The sequence below is a fragment of the Tamandua tetradactyla genome, chromosome 1 (assembly GCF_023851605.1).
Source record: "Tamandua tetradactyla isolate mTamTet1 chromosome 1, mTamTet1.pri, whole genome shotgun sequence".
Taxonomy (NCBI): domain Eukaryota; kingdom Metazoa; phylum Chordata; class Mammalia; order Pilosa; family Myrmecophagidae; genus Tamandua; species Tamandua tetradactyla.
Genome location: NC_135327.1, coordinates 90,030,917 through 90,051,654, shown reverse-complemented (window position 1 = coordinate 90,051,654; position 20,738 = coordinate 90,030,917). Strand labels below are relative to the sequence as shown.

At 36.7% G+C, this 20,738-nt stretch overlaps 1 protein-coding gene across 4 annotated transcripts in view; it reads left to right on the top strand.

Moving 5' to 3' along the window:
• AVL9 (AVL9 cell migration associated) overlaps positions 1-20,738 on the top strand; it is a 184,818-nt gene that overhangs the window by 101,254 nt on the left and 62,826 nt on the right. For all 4 annotated transcript variants that reach the window (XM_077120366.1, XM_077120361.1, XM_077120360.1 and 1 more), the window contains 3 exons: positions 8,799-8,837; positions 15,283-15,352; positions 15,645-16,183. In XM_077120366.1, coding sequence (XP_076976481.1) covers positions 8,799-8,837; positions 15,283-15,352; positions 15,645-16,183 — 648 coding nt within the window. The remainder of the gene's footprint in view (positions 1-8,798; positions 8,838-15,282; positions 15,353-15,644; positions 16,184-20,738) is intronic.

Here is a 20,738-nt window from a genome sequence, read left to right as displayed (position 1 = left end):
TAATGACATTCCTTTGTTCTTCCTCAGGCAAAAACACTTCTTAAATTTGTACATTGTACATTTCACTATTATTATACACTCTAGGCATTCCTAGATTATACCATCTCGATCTTTACCATCTATCTTTCTTTCTGATTTCATTTATATCCCCAATCCTCCTCCCTCTATCATTCTCACATGCAGGTTCATTCAGTGTTTTAACATAATTACATTACTGTTAGGTAGTATTGTGCTGTCCATATCTGAGATTTTATATTCAGTCCTGTTGCACAGTCTGTATCCCTTCAGCTCCAATCACCCAATATCTCACCCTATTTCTATCTCCTGATGGTCTCTGTTACCAAGGAAATATTCTAAGTTTATTCACTAACATCAGTTCATGTCAGTGAGACCATACAGTATTTGTCCTTTTGTTTCTGGCTAATCACACTCAGCATAATGTCCTTAAGGTGCATTCATGTTGTTACATACTTCATAACTTTATTCTTCTTACAGCTGCATAATATTCCATCTTATGTAAATGCCACAGTTTGTTTAGTCAACTGTCTGTTGATGGACATTTTGGCTGTTTCCATCACTTGGTAATTGTTAATAATGCTGCTATAAACATGTAAATGTCCATTTGTGTCCTTGGCCTCGTGACCTTTGAGTAGAGACAGCATATAAATGGGTCCTGTTTTTTAAACCATTCTGCCAGACTATGTCTTTTGATTGGAGAGTTTAATCCATTAACATTCAGTGTTATTACTATATGGGTAGTACTTTCTTCTACTATTTTGCCTTCTGGATTTTATATGTCATATCTAATTTTCCTTCCTTTTACCTTTACTCATAGTCTTCCTTTCTACAGTCTTCTCCACACCTCTCTCTTCTGTCTTCGCATCTGTCTCTAGTGTTCCCTTTAGTATTTCTTGCAGAGCTGGTCTCTTGGTCACAAATTCTCTCAGGGATTTTTTGTCTGAAAATGTTTTCATTTCTCCCTCATTTTTTTTTTTATTTTTGTTTTTGTTTTTTATTTTAGTTTATCTCTTTATTGTTACACTTCTTAGTGTCTGCTGTTTACTATTTTTAAATTTTTACATACTTTTTATATAAGAAAACAAACAATATACTTAGAACCATCAACAATGGATATTTTAGTTAGCTTAACCATAGGCATATTTAAATAAAATATCCATATAATCATTGTAAAGCCTGTATTTGCATAGTAAGTTTCATAAACCAATTTAAAATTAAGGCAGCAAGGAAAAAATCTACATATTTGGATAGCAAAGTCTCCCTCATTTTTGAAGGACAATTTTGCTGGATATAGAATTCTTGGTTGGCAGTTTTTCTCTTTTAATAATTTAAATATATTATCCTACTGTCTTCTCGCCTCCATGGTTTCTGCTGAGAGATCTGCGCATAGTCTTATTGGGCTTCCCTTGTATGTGATGGATTGCTTTTCTCTTGCTGCTTTCAAGATCCTCTCTTTCTCTTTGACCTTGGACATTCTGATTATTAAATGTCTTGGAGTATGTCTATTTGGATCTGTTCTCTTTGGGGTATGCTGCACTTCTTGGATCTGTAATTTTAAGTCTTTCATAAGAGTTGGGAAATTTTCAGTGATAATTTCCTCCATTAGTTTTTCTCCTCCTTTTCCATTCTCTTCTCCTTCTGGGACACCCACAACACGTATATTCATGCGCTTCATATTGTCTTTCAATTCCCTGAGTCCCTGCTCATATTTTTCCATTTTTTTTTCCTATAGTTTCTGTTTCTTGTTGGATTTCAGATGTGCTGTCCTCCAGTTCATTAATCCTATGTTCTGCCTCTCGAAAACTACCATTGTAGGTTTCCATTGTTTTTTCATCTCTTCTACTGTGTCTTTCATTCCCATAAGTTCTGTGATTTTTTTTTTTCAGACTTTCAGTTTCTTCTTTTTGTTCGTTCCTTGCCTTTTTTATATCCTCCCTCAATTCATTGATTTGGTTTTTGATGAGGTTTTCCATATCTGTTCGTATATTCTGAATTAGTTGTTTCAGCTCCTGTGTGTCATTTGAATTGTTGGTTTATTCCTTTGACTGGGCCATATCTTCAATTTCCTTAGTGTGATTTGTTATTTTTTGTTGGCGTCTAGGCATTTAATTACCTTAATTAGTTTATTCTGGAGATTGCTTTCACTTCTTTTATCTAGGGTTTTCTTGCTGGATGAATTTGTTCTCTATCTGTTCTTTGACATTCTGTTCAGCTTTATCTGAACCTTTAGCTTAAGTTTTGTTTAACAGAGGAGAATTTTTCAGTTCTTGTTTTCTTGTTTCTTGCCCTGCTTGTGTGGTACCTTTCCCCCACACACACTTAGGAGGGTCTGCTTAGATATTATAGACCCGAGCCAGATTTTCCCAGACCAAACTGGCCTCCTATCAGGTGGAAAGAGTCACCTACATTGGTTTTCCCCGAGCATGAGACCCAACAGGTTGAAAGACTTTCCTGTGAAGTCTCTGGACTCTGTTTTTCTTATCTTGCCCAGTATGTGGTGCTTGTCTGACTGCAGGTCCCACCAGCATAAGATGATGTGGTACATTTAACTTTGGCTGGGGGTTTGTTGGAGACAGAGGAGAGGTTGTAGGCTGGTTTTAATGGCTTCAAATTACCAAGCCCTGGTGTCTGAATTCCTTGATGGAGGGATTCCACCTGGGTGGGCCTTCACCCCTCCCCTGGGGAAGGCACAGGCTCCAGATAAGCCCCCAAAAGAGCTCACTTCTGCCTATGCCTGGGGCAGTTGCAGCCTGAAAAGTCCTACCGCTGTATCCAGAGGCAGTCAAGCCTTTGTAGATACACAGCCACAAAAACCTGTTTCCTTCTTTTTTTTTTGGTCCCCTTTTTCTGTCAGTCCTGCCCCCTTGGTGCCAGGGCAAAAATGAGCAACCTCCGCTTTGATCGGGTTCACCTAAGCTGGGGGCCTATTTTTAGTAGTCAGAATTTGTTAATTAGTTCCACAATTGGCGTTTGATTGTGCCCAGTCACTGCTGATGGTAAAGTCCTTTCCTTTCTCCTCTGGGAAGCGGCCTGTGGGGGAGGGGCGCTGGCCGCTGCAGCTTTGGGAACTCACGGTTTTGGGGGGTGCTCGCAACCAGTCCAGCTGGTCCAGACTGGGGTACGCTGTGTGTCTGGTCACTGACGTGGCCCCAGGAGCTGTTCTGTACTGTTTCTGGTTATTTAGCAGTTGTTCTGGAGGACGAACTAAAACGCGCACGTTGTTAAGCCGCCATCTTCCGAATGAGTTTTTATTACAATAGCTATATGGATGAATTTCACACTCATAACTATAATGAAATCTACCAGAAACAAAAGGTACATAAAATAGGAATCCCTGTATATAATTTCCAAAATATTCATACCCAATCACCTCATTACAAGTAAATATTACATTCCTGCTGGGACAAAGAATACTTAGTGAATGGAGAGGACAAAAGGGATGTGCACCCAATACACTGTTACTTGCCCAGAGTTTTGTTTATTCTGTCAGAGTTCATACTATTTTCTATATAAATCTGTTTAAATCAGCCTTCAAACAAGTATTTAGTTTAAAAGCATATAAGCTAACTGCACAACAAATTTTAAGGATAAATCCATTTCTAACCTATAGAAAATATATGGAAAATAAGACATAATAAATGCATCAATAAGCATTCAAATACATGAAGCATTTAGGATCAAATCTATTTAAAAGTAAGCTGAAAGTTGAAGCTAGCGCTGGATATAAAATGCGTATCTTTGGAAAATGTCTACATATACAATTTGGGGAATAATCAGGGTGGGAAAATGTTAATGATTAGGTTTGTTTGTTTGTTTTTAAACTTTTAAAATTGTGTAATATAACATATATATAAGATAAAGAGAAGAAAAAGTAATATAATTGTCAGAGCACTCTTCAACACAAAGTTATAGGACAGATCCCAGAGTTTGTCATGGGCTACCATACCATCTTCTCAGATTTTTCCTTCTAGCTGCTTCAGAATATAGGAGGCTAGAAAGAAGAAATATTTTTTTTTGTCATCACAATCGACTGTTTCTTTTTTGTGAAAAATAACATATATACAAAGAAGCAAAAATTTTAAAGCACAGCACAACAATTAGTTTTAGAACAGATTTCAGAGTTTGGTATTGGTTACAATTCCACAATTTTAGGTTTTTACTTCTAGCTGCTCCTAAGATACTGGAGACTAAAAGAAATATCAATTTAATGATTCAGCAGTCATATTTGTTTGTTAAACCCTACCCTCTCTTTATGACTCCACCATCATCTTCGATCTTTCTGTCCCACTCTTTAGAGGTATTTGGGCTATGGCCATTCTAAGTTATTCATGTCAGGTGGGGCTGACAGTAATATGGAGTAGGGAGATGAAACTATTTGATGTTCTGTAGCGGTTGGGCCCTCTAGGTTTGGGACTTATCTGGTCCAGGGACCTATCTGGAGGTTGTAAGTTTCTGGAAAGTTACTCTAGTGCATGGAAGCCTTGTGGAATCTTATATATTGCCCTAGGTGTTCTTTAGAATTGACTGGAATGGTCCTGGTTGGAGTTTGGCAGGTTATGATAGGTAGCAAGGTCTAACTGAAGCTTACATAAGAGCAACCTCCAGAGTAGGCTCTCAACTCTATTTGAACTCTCTCAGCCACTTATACTTTATTAGTTATACTTCTTTTCCTCCTTTTGGTTAGGGAATTGTTGATCCGAGGGTGCCAGGGCCGATTCATCCCTGGGAGTCATCTGCCACACTGTTGGGGACACTTTCACACCTGAATGTCGTGTACCACATAGTGGGGAGGACAATGATTTCACTTACAGAGTTGGACTTAGAGGGAATGAAGTCACATCTGACCAACAAAAGAGGTTCTCCAGAAGTAACTCTTAGGCACACCTATACATAGGCCAAGCTTCTCCGCTACCTATATAAGTTTCACAAGGGTAAGCCTCAAGATCAATAGGCTTGGTCTATTGATTTTGGTGTCCCTAATGTTTGACACAGTATCGGGATTCCCTGATGGTAAAGTTTAATAGTTCCATATTTTTTCTCCCATCCCTCGAGGGACTTTGCCAGTACTTTTTGATTTTGTGCTTAATATACTCTGGGATGTATCCAGGCATTACATTAGGCTATACAGGATTTAAGACCCTCATTCTTATTCTGGGCACCCTGTGTTTCAGTTGTTCAAATGATCTATCCAGACAGGTTGAGTTAAATTTATGTTCTACAGAAAATTTAGGTTCTGGACAAAATAAACCTTTCCTCCTTGGGTCTCAAAGAGTAAGTGCAGTTCTAAAATATAGACAATATCTTCCTTACCCCTGTGTTCTGAATTAACTTAATCTGGACCTGATTGGCTTCGTTCTTATCTCTAAATACCAGGTTATAGATATAGGAAACAGCCTCTCCAAATCCAAAAATAATAATTACCACTCCAGACTCAATGTGTCTAATATAAGAGCTTACAATTTAGGCACCAGTTTTCTCTCTCTCTTTTTTTTTTTGGATGCTATTTGGTGGGGTCACATTTCATTATTTTTTTCGTGTGAGTATCCTGATATTGCAGCACCATTTTTGTTGTTGTCTTTGTGTGTTTGTTTTGCTTGTTTTTGTTTCGTGGGGGGCGGGCGGGAAATAAGTGCATGGACCAGGTATCGAACCTGGGTCTCCTGCATGGCATGCAAGAAATCTACCACTGAACTACCCTTGCACCCCCGGCCCCTGTTTTCTTATAAGAATTTTCTAAAGAAGACCATACGGTAATTGTTCTTTTTGTTTCTGACTTATTTTTCCTCGCCAAATGTCTCACAGGTTCATTCACATCGTTGCATACCTCACAATTTCATTCCTTTTTGTGGCATCACAATGTTCAATCATAATGTATACACCATTGTTTGCCAGTCTACTTCTCAATTGGTGCATCCTTCAACCACCTACATTTGTTGGGCATTATGTATAATGCCCAAAGTCTACAGTCCATCAACAATCTTAATTTTATATAATTTCATTGTTCCCAAGAGAAAGATAACCAATAAACACACCCTCACCAAACAGGAAATGTAAACCTTCCCTTAGCTCTTGTCTCTACTGTTATTTACCCCTGCTGTTGCTGTGGTACTGCTGATGTTTTCCTCTTAAATGTAGCCCATAGTATGTAATAGCAGCTTTCCCCCATACCCTGGAATTAAACACTCTTTGTGCTTAAATGATACCTTTGAAGTAGTTCTTCTAAGAACTTATATATATATATATAGTGTTAATCATTGGGACACATAGGTCTGTACAACCCCTTTCAATTTTGTTCACCTTCATATGGTAATATTAATTATAGACCCACTAGAGAATCTCCTTCACTTCTATCTATTCCCTTACATTTGAGTTCAACCTCATTAGCTAAACCATTCACCCATATCTGGCTTCTGTGTATCTCTAAGTCCCTGTATTAGCTAGAGTTCTCTAGAGAAACAGAATCATCAGGAGACAGAAACAGAATCATTCATAAATATAAAATTTATAAAAGTATCTCATATAACCATGGGGATGTACAGTCCCAGATCTGTATTGCAGACCACAAGCTGGCAGCTCCAAAGAATGTCTGTCCTCTGTGAACTCTCAGGAGAGGTTGGCTGGCTGGCTGGCTGAAGCAAGAAGAGTAATTGTCTCTTCTGAATCCTCCTTAAAAGGCTTCTGGTGATTAATTTACTCATTGTAGACAGCATTCCCCTTTGCTGAATACAAATGCAGTCAGCTGTGGATGCAGCCATTGTGATCATGATTTAAGCCCATGAAATGTCCTCATAGCAACATTCAGGCCACGCTTGTCCCAACAGACAACTGGGCACAAGCATCTGGCCAAGTTGACACATGAACATGACCATGACAGTCCCCTATATTCTGTATTATAAACCTCTGATTTTAGCTTTACCATGGTCATAAAAGTGGTATCATAACAGTATCTATCCTTATGTGTCTGGCTTATTTTACTCAGCATTATATCCTCAAGACTCATCCATCTTGACATGTGCTTCAGGACGTCATTTTGTCTTACTGCTGCATAATATTCCATCATATGTCCATACCACATTTTGTTAATCCACTCGTCTCTTGATGGGTATGTGGATTGTTTCCATCTTTCGGCGATTGTGTATAATGCTGCTGTGAACATTGTGTGCAAATGTCTGTTTGTGTCACTACTTTTATCTCTTCTGGGTATATACCAAATATATATGCTATTGCTAGGTCATAGGGCAACTCAATATTTAGTTTCCTAAGGAACTACCAAACCATCTTCCACAGCGGCTGTACCATTATACATTCATACCAGCAGTGCTTAAGTGTCCCAGTTTCTCCACATCCTCTCCAACATTTGTAGTTTCCTGTATGTTTAATAGCAGCTATTCTTATAGGTGTGAGGTGGTTATCTCATTGTAGTCTTGATCTGCATTTCCCTTATAACTAATGAAAATGAGCATCTGTTCATGTGCTTTTGATCCATCTGTATTTGCTCTTCAGAAAAATGCCTATTCATATCTTTAGCCCACTTTATGATTGGATTGTTTGTTCTTTTGTTGTTGAGTTGTATGATTTCTTTATGTATACAGGATATCAAATATTTATCTAATGTGTGATTTCTAAATATTTTCTCCTATTGAGTTGGCTGCCTCTTCACCTTTTGACAGTCTTTTGAGATACAGAAGCATTTGATTTTGAGGAGTTCCCGTTTATCTATTATTTTGTTTTGTTGCTTATACTTTGGGTATAAAGTTTAGGAAGCTACCTCCTGTTACTAGGTCTTGAAGATGTTTCCCTACATTTTATTCTTAGAAGCTTTATGGTGCTAGTTCATATATTTAGGTATTTAATCCACTTTGTATTAGTTTTGTTTTTGTTTTTATTTTTGTAATTTTTACCAAAGAAAGTTTTATTATTCTCCATTTTGTAAAAGCATCCTAAATTGACTTAGTACTGTAAAATAATGCAGTTTTAAGAAAATATATATTAAAACTAGCATGTAATAAAATAAAAAATCTCACACAACTGCAAACCACCTTGACTTAATTTTTATTTAAGGGTGTAAGATAAGGGTCCTCTTTCATTCTTTTGGGTATTGATAACCAGTTCTCATGTGCCCATTTATTTAGAAGACTGTTTTGTCCCAGTTCAGGGTATTTTGACCACTGTGGCTTTAGAATAAGTTTTAAAGTCAGAAAGTGTTAATCCTACCACTTCATTTTTCTTTTTTAGGATGCTTTTAGCTATTCGGGGGTCTTTTCCTCCCAGATGAATTTGGTAACTAGCTTTTCCAAGTCTTCAAAGTAGGTTGTTGAAATTTTGATTGGTACCATGTTGAATCTGTAAATCAATTTAGGTAGAATTGACATCTTGACCATACTTAACCTGTCCATGAGCAGGGAATGTCTTTCCATCTGTTTAGATCTTCTTTGATTTCTTTTAATAATGTTATGTAGTTTTCTGTATACAAGTCCTTTAAGTCCCTAGTTAAATTCATTCCTAGATACTTGATTCTTTTAGATACTGTTACTGATTTTTGCACATTAATTTTATATCCCGCCAATTTGCTGAATTTGTTCATTAGCTCAAGTAGTTTTGTTGTAGATTTCCCAGGATATTCCAATTATAGTATCATGTCATCTCAAATATTTATTGTATTTTTAAAGCTCTATAATTATTTAATAGTTTTGATTAAGTAATATATATTTGAGGAGGGGAAAGACATATCAATAAGTGTTTCTTATATTAAGAAAACATTTCTTTTTTTCTTTCTGTAGGTTTTAATCCTGTTTAAACTGATTCTTCTTGAGAAAAAGGTGAGATTTGAAGATTTGAAGGGAAGGAGGGAATATTTAATGTTTATTGACATTTCTTAGCTATTACATAAGATTGGAACTAATCATAAAATATAAATAAGATTTTTTTACCTATCGAGTTCTTGTGAGCTGAAGCAAGCTCTGGTTCACTGTTAAAGAACTACGAATTTCTGTGGTCTTTCTGGAGCAGTTTGATAGTATATTCAAGTATCAAGATGATTTTGACAACAGGTAACAGTAAACCCAACTTAAGCTGAATAAAATATATGAAAATATATTAATTCACTTCAGGCTTCAGGTTTGAGTGATTCAGTGGCTCAACAGTATTTAGGTTTTTTCCATCTGTTTGCATTATAGTCCACAGTGCTAGCTTTATCCTAAGCTTGGTTTCCCATGTAGTGTAGGATAACCGTCAGCAGTAATTGGGCTTCATGCTTCTCAGTCATGTTTGGTGGCAGGGATAGTACCTCTTCCCAGATGATTTAATAGATATCTTCCCTTCAATTTCTTTAGGGCTAGTAGACCATGTGCCTACTCTTGAACCAATAATCTTTTCCAAAAAACTGCTGGCATTGATCAGTTTAAACTTGGGTTCCAAAACCATCTCTGCTTTATGAGATGGGATTCCTATAACTGGTTTAGACCAGGAGTGTACAAACAAAGCCCAAGGGCCAAATCTAGCCTACTGCCTGTATTTGTAAATAAAGTTTTATGGAATCACAGTTACATCCATTAGTTTACTTACTGTCTGTGGCTGCTTTGACACTGAAATGACAGAGTTGTGTAGTTGTAGCAGAGACCCTACAGACTACGAAGCCAAACATATACTTACTGTTTTCTGTATTTACTATGCTGACCTCTGGTTTAGACTAATTAGGAACCATCCTTGAATTTGAGACCAGTTTTATATAAAATGTTACTATGCATAGTGGAGTAGAAATAGAATAGATTTTGGAGAGTAAACCATTCATGATGTCCACTAGATTTGTTACTTTACAAATTTATTCCTTTGACTCAATAATTCTCTTCTTAGTGATTTGTTTTCCAGAATTAATCTGAATTGGACAATAAAGCTCTGAGCTTTATTGAAGAAAGTCCATCCATCTCATCATCATTTTTAATAATTAGAAATTGTTAACAGATAGCTACATTGTGGTTCATTTTGTTTGTTGCATGTAATTCCACCCAGTAAAAATGTCATCTGAGAAATTTTTCTAATTTTTTTTTTGTTAGAGAGATTGGTTTATAGAACAGTCAAACCTAAAACACAGATTTCCGTACACCATCCCACCACCAGCACCTTGGTGTGAAACATTTGTTACAATTGAAGCTAGCACTTTTTTATAGTGTACTTAAAAAAAAAAAAAGCGAAAACAGTCATAACCAGCATTTATTGAGAGAGTCGATGTTCTGGGCACTGTGTGAAGCAGTTTATGTGTAGTAGTACTTACGATCCAGTAAACTTTACTTAATGTGACAAATCATAGGTATATTCTGTTTTTGTGTTGATTTGATAAAATGAAGACTCTCTTTAACTCTTGGTTTCTCTGTACCTACAAAAATTCTTTAAGTAAGATGTCTGTGAGGACACCACAGAAGATTATAGTTAATATTCTCTTTCATATAGCATTATAGTGTAACAGGTTTGGATAGGTGGGCACATGACCAACTAGGGTAAACTAAAAAGCGTAAGGCAAGTTGGATTTCACTGTGCTTCGACCATTATACATTGAATGTGCAAATGCTACTGTTTTTCATTAGCAGATGTGCATACCTTTAATTAAATACAGAATGTATCATATTTACTTAGAAATGATTTTATTAATATGATTGCTTTAAAATTTTTGTCTTGGTCTGAAAGTCTTCCTGAGTTTGATAGGGCTTCTGTTTATTCTAAAACACAGAAGAGATTATTAATAAAGTCCCATGTGATTTCTCTTAAAATATGAACTATAATTTGTTTTAAAAAAATGTCACCAAGGCAAATCTTTGTTTGCTTTCTAACTCATTTAATATTAGCCAGTGTTAGTTTTAGTGTAATATCTAACTGAATCCTATTTGTAACTTAATTTTCTTTCAACTTTTATTCTGAAAAGTATCAAAGCTACAGGAAAATGAGTAGAATAATGAACATCCTAACACCCTTCATCTGTATTCACCTGTTAATATTTTGTCACTTTTGCATTATATTGCGTTATATATGTTTTATGAATCATAATTTGAAAGTAACTTGAAGATTTCATGATACATTATCCCTGAGTGCTTCAGGATGTATTTCTTAAGCATAGTGGTGAATTCCTACATAATGAAAATAAAATTTTCACATTTAAGATATTTGACATCGATACAGTAAATGATATATATAAGGTACAGTCCATTTTCAGATTTCCCCAGATGTCATAATGAAGTCCTTTATATCTGGTTGTTGTTTTTTAGTCTGGGATCCAGTCAAGGCTCATGTATTGCTTGTTAGCTCATGTGTTAGTGTTCTCTAGAGAAACCAGAACCAACAGGAGATATCTGTAAATATGAGATTTATAAAGGTGTCTCATGCAATCATGGGAATGGAAAAGTCCAAAATCTGTAGGATAGGCTGTGAAGCTGGTGGATCTGGTGAAGGTTCTGTATGAATTCCACAGGAGAGGCTCACTGGCTGAAGAAGCAGTGAGAGTCTCTCTTCTTCCTTAAAAGCCGCCACCTGATTGGATTATCTCATTGTTAGGGTCTGCCTTAGTTGCTCCCAGATGCAATCAGCCACAGATACAACAAACTGTCTGATGATTTAATGTACCAGCTTTCCAGTTTATCAACCAGCCTTGAAATATCCTTGCAGTAAGGGTCAGGCCAGTGCTTGCCTGACAAGACAACTGGGCATATCACTTGGCCAAGTTAACACTAGAACCTAACCATCACAGCTCTATTTAGTCTCTTTACATCTCACTTACCTCACAGTTCTCTCACCTCTAATTCTTGTTTTCCCACTTCTTTTTGCTTCCTTTTTTTTTTTTTGAGACTCCAGACTAATTGTTTAATGGAATGTTCCACTATTTGGATGGAGTTGTCTGATTGTTTTCTCTTGACTAGTTCAAATTAAACTTTCTTGGGAAGCGTACCCTGCAGATGGTATGTCCTTCTCAGGGAAACACATCAGGAGGCCCATAACTGTAATTTTTTTTTTTTAAATACCAAACAAACGCAAACATTCTTAATTTTCAATCATTCTGTTCTACATATATAATCAGTAATTCACAGTATCATCACATAGTTGCATATTCATCATCATGATCATTTCTTAGAACATTAACATCAATTCAGAAAAAAAATAAAAAGACAATAAAAAAAAATTCATACATACTATACCCCTTACCCCTCCCTTTCATTGATCACTAGCATTTCAATCTAAATTTATTTTAATATTTGTTCCCCCTATTATTTATTTTAATTCCATATATTTTACTCGTCTGTTGATGAGGTAGATAAAAGCATCAGACACAAGGTTTTCACAATCAAACAGTCACATTGTGAAAGTATATCATTATACAATCATTTTCAAGAAACATGGCTACTGGAACACAGCTCTACATTTTCAGGCAGTTCCCTCCAGCCTCTCCATTACATCTTTTTTTTTTAACTTTTTTTTTATTAATTAAAAAAAAATTAACAAACAAAACATTAAGATATCATTCCATTCTACGTATACAATCAGTAATTCTTAATATCATCACATAGTTGCATATTCATCATTTCTTAGAACATTTGCATCAATTTAGAAAAATAAAAAGACAACAGAAAAAGAAATAAAACGGTAATAGAGAAAAAAAAGATTATACATACCATACCCCTTACCCCTCACTTTCATTTACCACTAGCATTTCAAACTAAATTTATTGTAACATTTGTTCCCCCTATTATTTATTTTTATTCCATATGTTCTACTCTTCTGTTGATACAGTAGCTAAAAGGAGCATCAGACACAAGGTTTTCACATTCACAGAGTCTCATTGTGAAAGCTATATCATTGTTCAATCATCCTCAAGAAACATGACTACTGGAGCACAGCTCTACATTTTCAGGCAGTTCCCTCCAGCCTCTCCACTACATCTTAAACAGCAAGGTGATATCTACTTAATGCATAAGAATAGCCTCCAGGATAACCTCTCAACTCTGTTTGGAATCTCTCAGCCATTGACACTTAGTCTCATTTCACTCTTCCCCCTTTGGTCGAGAAGGTTCTCTCAATCCCTTGATGTTAATTCTCAGCTCATTCTAGGGTTTTTCTCAGTCCCTTGATGCTGAGTCTCAGCTCATTCCAGGATCTCTGTCCCACGTTGCCAGGAAGGTCCACACCCCTGGGAGTCATGTCCCACGCAGAGAGGGGGAGGGTGGTGAGACTGCTCATCATGTTGGCTGAAGAGAGAGGCCACATCTGAGCAACAAAAGAGGCTCTCTTGGGGGTGACTCTTAGGCCTAAATTTTAAGTAGACTTGACCTACCCTTTGTGGGGTTAAGTTTCATATGAACAAACCCCAAGCCTGGGGGCTCAGCCTATAGCTTTGGTTGTCCACACTGCTTGTGAGAATATCAAGAATTCAACTTGGGGAAGTTGAATTTCTCCCCACTCTCACCATTCCCCGAAGAGGGCTTGCAAATACTTTTCCAGTCACTGATCAAATCACTCTGGGATTCATCGGGGCATCACTCTGGACAAACCAACAAAATCTCATGTCCTACCTGAGATTCCAAGTACTTATGACATTCAATCAAACTATCTACATGAGTTATATTAGGAAATGCTCTAGTAAATTTAAATTTTGTAACAAATAAAGATTTTTTGCTTTAGTCTCACACATAAGGTGACATTTTAAAGTATTAATTATCATCTGTTTTCAGCACCCTGCAATAATGACATTCCTTTGTTCTTCCTCATGCAGAAACATTTTTAAAATTTGTACATTGTGCATTTCACTGTTATTATACACTCTAAGCATTCCTAGATTATACCGTCTCAATCTTTAACATCTATCTTTCTTTCTGATTTCATTTATGTCCCCAGCCCTCCTCCCTCTATTATTCTCACATGCAGCTTCATTCAGTGTTTTTTTTTTTTTTTTTTTTTTTTTTTAAAGGAAAGACAGAGAGAAGGAAGGAAGGAAGGAAGAAAGGGAAACATCTTTAAACATTTTCTTGTTTTATTGTATTTTGTTTTTCCGTTTTTTGTTACATGGGCTGGGGCCGGGAATCGAACCGAGGTCCTCCGGCATAGCAGGCAAGCACTTTGCCCGCTGAGCCACCGCGGCCCGCCCCTCATTCAGTGTTTTAACATAGTTTCTCCATTACATCTTGACTAACAAGGTGATATCTATGTAATGGGTAAGAATAACCTCCAGGATAACCTGTCAACTCTGTTTGGAATCTCTCAGCCATTGATACTTTATTTTGTCTCATTTTGCTCTTCCCCCTTTTGGTGGAGAAGGTTTTGTCAATCCCTTGATGCTGAGTCTCTGTTCATTTTAGGTGTTTTCTCAGTCCCTTGATGCTGAGTCTCAGCTCATTCTAGGATTTCTGTCCCACGTTGCCAGGAAGGTCCACACCCCTGGGAGTCATGTCTCAGGTAGACAGGGGAAGGGTGATGAGTTTGCTTGTTTTGTTGGCTGGAGAGAGAGGCCACATCTGAGCAACAAAAGAGGTTCTCTTGGGGGTGACTCTTAGGCCTAATTTTAAGTAGGCTTGAGCTATCCTTTGTGGGATTAAGTCTCATATGAACAAACCCCAAGATTGGGGGCTCAGCCTATAACTTTGGTTGTCTGCACTGCTTGTGAGAATATCAAGAATTCAACTTGGGAAACTTGAATTTTCCCCCTTTCTCACCATTCCCTGAAGGGGACTTTTCAAATACTTTTTTATTCACTGTTCAAATCACTCTGGGACTTATCGGGGCATCACTCTGGACAAACCACAAAATCTAATGTCCTACTCAAGGTTCCATGTACTTATGGTGTTCAATTAAGCTGTCTACATAAGTTATGTTAGGAAATGCACCAGTCAAAATATAAATTTCGTACCAAATAAAACGTTTTTTTGCCTTCATAACTGTGATTTTACTGGTGATGTTAAGTCTGATCATTTAGTTAAGGAGGTGTTTGCCAAATGTCTTCATATTGTTTTATTTTTCTCTTTGTAAGTAATCTGTGGGATGATAAATGAGGCTATGTGAGTATCCTGTTCCCCAATAACCTTTTGTAATACTTATAGTACTCTTGGTAATTTTTATCTGAATCACTTTTTACTGGGATCTATGCCAATAGTGATCTTCTAATTCATCGTTTCTTCTGCGTTTATCAGCTGTTTTTCAGGAAGTGTTTTCCTTTCTTTCCTTTTTTTTTTTTTTTAGTATCATTATGGACTCAAGGTTTTTCTAATTTAATTTTGATTGAATCCATTTCAGGTTCTATTTTATATTTCTCCAGTGAATAAATTAGTGGGTACGCTGATGACTACGTTATCCCTTTTTCCAGGTAAGAAAGTAACAGTATCTACTCCTTTTGTTTAACTTGTACTGTAACTTAAGCTTTCACTGCAAGAATAACCTCATTAAGATTACTATTTCCATTTTAATATGTTTTCGTTTGGGCTTTTTGTAGTAGTTTTGTCTGGGTTTTTCTTATTTTTCTTAAATATTAAAATGTATGCAAGCATAGCTTATTGAATTTTATATAGAACTCAGTTAATGTAAAACAGAATATACAGCTCTTACTGTCTTCCATACATATTGAAAGCCAAGCCATTCTCTAAATTTGTTTGTTTTAGGCATGATTGAACATGGCCTTAGTGACTGTTCTCAGTATAGACCCCGGAAGAGTATGTCTGAAGATGTGGGGCTTCAGGAAAGTAATCCTCCTGCAGATGGTTTTGCTTCTGTGTCTGCTCCTGATATTTCAAATGCCAACTTGGGAACTGTCAAGAAAACCATGACAGGAAACCATGAAGGAGATGCTGTCATCAAGACTAAAGAACCTTTGTTCCAAGTGGAAAATAACCACAGCAAAGGACAGGAATCCAATGACATCAATTACTATTTAAAACCTCCTTCTCGCCCCTCTCCGGAATCTTCAGAAAGTGACTGGGAGACCTTGGATCCTAGTGTCTTAGAAGACCCCACCTTTAAAGAAAGGGAACAAGTGGGGTCAGAGCAGACCAACTTATTTACAAAGGACTCTGTGCCCTCAGACAGTCCTCCAATTACTGTACAACCTCAAGCTAATACAGGCCAAGTGGTTCTGATACCAGGGCTCATTTCAGGTTTGGAAGAGGACCAGTATGGTATGCCCCTGGCCATCTTCACAAAGGTAAAATTTAATGTCTTTTGAGTCCCTTAAAAAATATGAGATAGTCCTTTTAGAGTTTATTCAGTGTTAAACAGTGGATTCGTTCCCTAAGGCTGCTGTGACAAAGTACCCACAAACTGGGTGGCTTAAACAACAGAAATGTATTCTCGTAGTTCTGGTCTGGTGGCTTGAAGTCTGAAGGTCATGCCCCATCTGAAACCCATAGGGGAGAATCCTTCCTTGCCTCTTCCAGCTTCAGGCAATTTGATGGGGGTCCTTCGTGTTTCTTGGCTTGTGGATACATCATTCTAATCTCTGCCTCCACCTCCACATGGTCATTTTCTCTCTGTCTCTTCTCTTTTTATAAGGACATCAGTCACACTGGATTAGGGACCTACCCTATATAATTTCATAGAGATAGCTTCAAACACATATAGTCCACATAGTATATAAACAGTGGCTCACAATATCATCACATAGTGGTCTATTCATCATCATGATCATTTTTAGAACATTTGCATTACTCCAGAAAAAGAAATAAAGAGAAAAAAAGAAAAAATGAATACATCCCATACTCTTTACCCCCCCTCTCATTGTATTTCAGTATACATTGTATTTCTCACTAGTATTTCAGTCTACCCAATTTTTTACCCTTTATCCCCTCTATTATTTATTTATTTTTTATCTGTATTTTTGTTATTCATCTGTCCATACCCTGGATAAAAGGATCATCAGACACAAGGTTTTCACGTGATAGAGTCACATTATAAGAGGTACATAGTTAAGCAGTCGTCTTCAAGAAACAAGATTACTGGAACACAGCTCAACAGGTTCAGGTACTTCCCTCCAGCTGCTCCAGTACACCATAAACTAAAAAGGGATATCTGTATAATGTGTAAGAATAAATCTCTCAGCCACTGAAACTTTTGTCTCATTTCTCTTTTCTCTCTTCCCTCTTTTGATCAGATAGGCTTTCTCAATCCCATGTTGCCGGGTCCTGGCTCATCCTAGGAGTCCTGTCCCACATTGCCAGAGAAATTTACATCCCTGGGAGACATGTGCCACATAGAGGACAGGGCAGTGAGTTAACCTGCCCAATTAACTTAGAGAAAGAAACCACATCTGAACAATAGAAGAGTTTCTCTGGGGGTGACTCTTAGGCATAATTATAAGTAGGCTTATCTCCTTTGCAAGAATAAGTTTTATAGGGGTGAACCCCAAGATCGAGGGGTCAACCTATTGAATTGATTGTCCCCACTGCTTGTGAGAATATCAAGAATTCCTCAGATGGAGAAGTTGACTATCTCCTCCTTTCTCGCCAATTCCCCAAATGCACTTTGCAAATACTTTTATATTCTCTGCCCAAATTACTCTGAAACATATCAGGGCATCACTTAAACTCATACAGATCTCATGCCCTATTCAAGATTCCGTGTATTTATGGTGTTTGAATAAACTGACCATACAAGTTAAATTAGATAACGTACTACCCAAAATATAAATTTTACACCAAATAAACATCCCTTCCTTTGGTCTCACACAGACCAAAGGAAGGGATGGATCATGTCATCCTTTACCCTGTGTTCTGATTTACCTTTGTCCTCTCCAAATCGGCTTTATTCATAACTCTAGTCAAAGTCTGGTCACTTTTTCAATTTTTTAACAGTTGCTCTATGGGGTAATGCTGACTTTCACAGCGTCAGTGCTCTAACTCAGATTCAAACCCACACGTCCCTCTTCTTCAATTTTTTTTGGAAGAGTTTGTGGAGGATTGTTTAGTAATTCTTCTTGGAATGTTTGATAGAATTTACCTTGAAGCCTTTTGGTCATGGGCTTTATTTTCTTGGTAGGTTTTTGGTAACTTTTTGAATCTCTTTAATTGTGATTGTCTTGCTGAGATCTTCTGTTTCTTCTAGACTCAGTGTAGACTGTACATGTGTTTTTAGGAAATTTTCCATTTCATTTCAGTTGTCTAGTTTGTTGGCATATACTTTTTCTCGGAGTATCATTTTATAATTTTTTAAAAATTTCTGTTAAGTCAGTAGCATTGTCCTGCCTCTGATGTCTGATTTTTTTAATTTACATATTCTCTCTTTATCTCATTGAGGTCTGGCTAAGGGCTTGTCTATTTTATTATTTCATCTCTTAATCTATAGTACATTTCTTAATGTATATTAAGATCGTGAAACAGACTAAAATTACATTGATACCAAAACACATTCTGTAATAAACATTGTTTGGGTTTTTTGTTTTTGCTTTTTATCTTGAATAACCACTTATTTAATTGCCATTTGTGAATTACTTTTCAAAATGAAGCAGAAAAAAAGAAATTCCATTTCATTCTTTAATTTGATGAGTACCTATTGCTCTCCTGTATGCCAGGAGCTATACCGGGTTCTAAATTCTTACTATCCATTATCTTACAGTCTACCAAGAAAAATAGATATGCTTTCCCCAGTAACTAAAGTATTATGTTTTTTCCTAAATTCCATCTGTCCCTCCTGCACAAAGTCAAACTTTATTTGGAAAAGAAAGATATGTAAATATCTTAATATTTGTATTTTATACAATATGGCTTAAATATTGTATTTCTTCTTCCACTGTTCTCTCTTATAAATTCTTTCTGGGCTTATCCAGCTTTGCAAATAAGTAGTTTCCCAGAGTCATTGGTGGGTGGATAACAGAGAATGCTTCCTTTGCTGATTTTGTGGCCTTTTTAGGGGATTCTGAAATTATCTTCGCTTGTTGAACTGATTGAACTAATGCAGTTTCTTATACTGGGAATCTGAAGAGAACACTTGGGTCTCTCAACTGTTGGGTGCGGTCAGTTGCCACAAATTAATTGTAGGTTTTCTGAACCAGGTATCATGACTTCTTATACCTTTTGGAGCCCTTACTTTGCTGTTTCACGTACCTACTTTCTAAATTTTATCATTGGGGGAGATTAACTGGGGAAAGTTTTTGGTTTTGTTTTTTGGTGAGATTGCTTAATTAAGCAAAGTAATGTAAAGATATATTTTGTGTGTAACAGTAAACTATGGTTAGCAGAATACTTGATTTGTGGGCATAATGCCTGTACTGATATGTAATGGACCTACCACCATCATTATAGTAAGTAAAACTTTTGGTTTTGTTTTTATGTTTTATGATGTTGATTGAAATCTGATTTGTTTAATGTTTTAAATGCAAAAGCAGATTCTTTAATATCAGTAGCTTTGGAATTTGTAATAATCTTAAAATTGTATTGTCTTTAGATTTATTTTCTCTTGAAGATCCTAAAAGGCTTGTAGAGAAGAATTTAGGTTAAAACATCTTGAAAAGTAATTTCAAATATAACCAGAGGAATACCTGGGAGACTGGGAAGTAATGACTTATGCATGGTTCCCTGACTCAGCATATGAATAAATGGAAACAAATTTCTACATATTTTATTATTCCCAGCTCCCCAACTTTCCAGTCTTATCTCTGATGCTTGAAATAACTTGACCTGAGAAGGTGACCTTTCCTGTCAGTCCTAGAGATGAGACTCACTATAGCAAATGCTCTAAATACTAGATTTATTACAGGCCCAAATGTTTCCTAAGCACTGATGGAGGTAGGGAGGTAGTGTGGGGGAAGAAACAGATATTGAGAGGCAGTGTTGGGGTAGGCAACCCATGGAAAGGAAATGGGGAAAAATAAAAGAAGCAGGAAAGTTGGAAAATGAATTGTACCTGCTTGATATTAATGCTTTGCTGAACTGTACCACTTTATAATCAGAGAAAAGTTAGAAGGGGCTGAGGCAAGTAGAAAAAAATAAAGACTATAGGGGAACTATTTTCAGATTTGAAAAGAAAATTCTGAGAGCTTTTCTTTCTTTTTTTCCTCTGATTTTCAGTCTTTCCACCTTGCTAATAAAAGGCTTCCAAAATTGGCTGGCTACTGGAGCAGAGCAGCTAGAGTAGAGGTGGCCAGGAAAGACTAGAGTTGTGAAAGTAAGGGTTCCTGCTTATTTTCAACTCATTAAATAAATGATTAATAATCTTCCCCCTTTCCAGTTTTGACATAATATCCATAATTTACTGTATTAGTCAGGGTTCTCTAAAGAACCTCACAGACTGTGGGGCTAGCAACTCCGATGAAGGGTTTTGGCAGACTCTACAGAAAAGGCTCACTAGCTGAAGAAGGAGTGAAAATTCTCTCTTCTCCCGTAAAAGTCTTCAACTCATTGGATCAGGTCAGATTGATTGGATTCTCTCATTTGTGAAAGGCACACCCTTAGTTGGTCCTATGTCTAATCAATCACAGATGCAATCAGCTAACTGATGATTGAATAAACCAGCCACAAAATATCCTTGCAGTAACTGTTAGGTCAGTGCTTGCCTGACCAGACAGCTGGGCACCATCACCTGGCCAAGTTGACACCTGAACCCAACCATCACATTTAGCAAAGTCAGTTGGGTCTTAACCATAAATGGAACTCTGAGAAGTTATGTCAGTTAATCTCTAAATTCAATAAATGCCACTTGTTTAGTATTTGAGGGATAGGGAAGATGATTTTAAGTGACCTCAAAAAAATTTTGGGTTTTTTATTTTT